This window comes from Octopus sinensis, unplaced genomic scaffold (assembly GCF_006345805.1).
Source record: "Octopus sinensis unplaced genomic scaffold, ASM634580v1 Contig15439, whole genome shotgun sequence".
In the NCBI taxonomy this organism is placed as follows: Eukaryota; Metazoa; Mollusca; class Cephalopoda; order Octopoda; family Octopodidae; genus Octopus; species Octopus sinensis.
The window spans coordinates 72,501-75,117 of record NW_021833729.1 but is presented as its reverse complement, the minus strand read 5'-3'; the positions used below and the strand labels follow the sequence as shown (position 1 = coordinate 75,117).

The 2,617-nt window shown below is 32.2% G+C and overlaps 1 protein-coding gene across 2 annotated transcripts in view; it reads left to right on the top strand.

Annotated features, from left to right (window-relative positions):
• Nucleotides 1-1,772: 1,772 nt before the first annotated feature.
• LOC115230364 (E3 ubiquitin-protein ligase MIB2-like) overlaps nucleotides 1,773-2,617 on the top strand; it is a 28,199-nt gene continuing 27,354 nt past the window's right edge. Inside the window, exon 1 of one of the 2 annotated variants that reach the window (XM_029800567.2) lies at nucleotides 1,773-1,915. In XM_029800567.2, the coding sequence (XP_029656427.1) occupies nucleotides 1,796-1,915 (120 nt within the window). In that variant the 5' untranslated portion in view covers nucleotides 1,773-1,795. Of the gene's footprint in view, nucleotides 1,922-2,617 lie in introns of both variants that reach the window. The other variant, XM_036499631.1, reaches the window with a different exon arrangement.

Below are 2,617 nucleotides of genomic sequence, written 5' to 3'. Positions count from 1 at the left end.
ACATATAGACATATATATGTATACATATATACATATATATATACAAATATATATACATATATATACACCCTTATATATATATATAGTCCACTTTAACAATTATATTCACACACACACACACACACATATATATATATATATATAATTGTTAAAATGGACTACAATCTTTAAGGCAAGGCAAACATCTCAAGTCATATGCATTATTATTGGAACGTCGACTTCGAGATTTGCTTGGTATTGATGGTATCCAGTGCTGACTATGGGGCGATCCTATAGAATTCTGTAGCTCCTTCTCACTAAATTCGTTTATTTGGATCACTTACATATTTATTTGTAATCAACTAATAAATAGATATAATTGAATGCTTACAAGCTGATGTTTGTCGATTGTTTATCCTCTCCATTTTCTTATTTGCCTTATATAAGGATCAATTTTGCCTTATATAAGGCCACATTATCCTTATTTTTACCCTTTTACCTTTATACTTGTTTCAGTCATTTGACTGCGGCCATGCTGGAACACCGCCTTTAGTCGAGCAAATCGACCCCGGGACTTATTCTTTGTAAGCCCAGTACTTATTCTATCGGTCTCTTTTGCCGAACCGCTAAGTGACGGGGACGTAAACACACCAGCATCGGTTGTCAGCAATGCTAGGGTAAACACACAGAACACAAAACTAAACACACACCACACACATATATATATATATTAATATATACATATATACGACAGGCTTCTTTCAGTTTCCGTCTACCAAATCCCCACTCACAAGGCATGGTCGGCCCGGGGCTATAGCAAAGACACTTGCCCAAGATGCCACGCAGTGGGACTGAACCTGGAACCATGAGGTTGGTTAGCAAGCTACTTACCACACAGCCACTCCTGCGCCTTAGTATAATTTTATCTAAAATCTCCTAGAAGTTAAGGGGATAGACCATTTTGTACCAGCGACATCATAGTTACAACTATGTTGTTGTTCGTACAAAATGTTCTTTGCCTATCTCTTTAACCTTTTGGAGATTTTAGGTAAAATTATTCTAATGTGTCCATCCGTTCTAATTTAATTATATTCTATGTCTTTGTGCAGCTGAAAATTGCTCTACATTTTAAATTGATGTAGTGAAATGATTACATTGTTCAATTAAATGGAGTTGCATGAAACGATCGTACTGCATTACCTCTGGATATCCTTGTTGCTTATTTTGATTTTAATCACCTTATTTTAAATTGTATGGATAATACCGTACTAAATTCTGGTGCCTCAACTTAGGTACCATATTCATCTGAATCTACACACACAGACACACACATACATATATATATATATATATATATATTATATTATATTAAATTAGAGATAAAACCACTATTAGGCAAATCAAACAGTGAAAATCATAAGCCAATACATAGAAATAAAATTAATTAAAAAATATATAAAAAATATAAAATATAAAATATAAAAATCCAATTAAAATATTTAAATTAAAGTTAAAATTTTTAAAAAAATTATTTAAATTAATAATTTAAACTTATAAATTATAAATATATATATATTTTTATTATTATTTTATTTAACTATTTATTTTTTATTTTTATTTATATATATTTTTATTATTTTTTAATATATTTTTATATTTTTATATTTATTTATTTATTTATTTTTTTTAAACTATCAAAAAGTATTAAAAGTTTAATATAAGATAAAGAGTATATATGTATGTATGTATGCATATATGTGTGTGTAAATGTTTATATTTTCTCGTTGTTTCAGGTAAATTTGAATGTGTGGAAACAATGGGTATAAATATATCATTGGATTTATTCAAACAAGTAAATGTGACAGCACCTAGTGATGCAGATTTACGAAAGGTGTTGCGAGAAGATCATGTAGGAGCGAGACCCACTATGACAAACGTAAGTGTAGCTTCCTAGCTTGTTTGCATTAAATGATCAGTCATAAATAACATAATACAAACTATATAACAAAAGATAAAAACCAAAGCTGGTCTGTTACGAGAATGAGTTTTTCAGTTGATATACTGAACCGAGGAGAATGTTTGTGAAATTAACTTACAAGTGGTTGAGCACTCCACAGATATCTCTTTTTTTTTTCTCTTTTACTTGTTTCAGTCATTTGACTGCGGCCATGCTGGAGCACCGACCGCCTTTAGTCGAGCAAATCGACCCCGGCACTTATTCTTTGTAAGCCCAGTACTTATTCTATCGGTCTCTTTTGCCGAACCGCTAAGCTACCGGTACGTAAACACACCAGCATCGGTTGTCAAGCAATGATAGAGGGACAAAACACAGACACACAAACACATACACACACATATATATATACATATATATGACAGGCTTCTTTCAGTTTCCGTCTACCAAATCCACTCACAAGCACAGCATAATGCCAAATGGACTCAGTCATTGCCTTTGAGAGGTCCAATGCTTGAAGCACAGCATAATGTCAAATGATCTGGTCCTTGCCTCTGTGAAACCCAACATTCAAAAGGAGCTCAACCACTTTGCCTCCATGAGGCTCAATGCTCGAAAAGTGCTTTTTATGTACCACTTACATGGGTGCTGGTTATATGACATATATATATATATATATATATA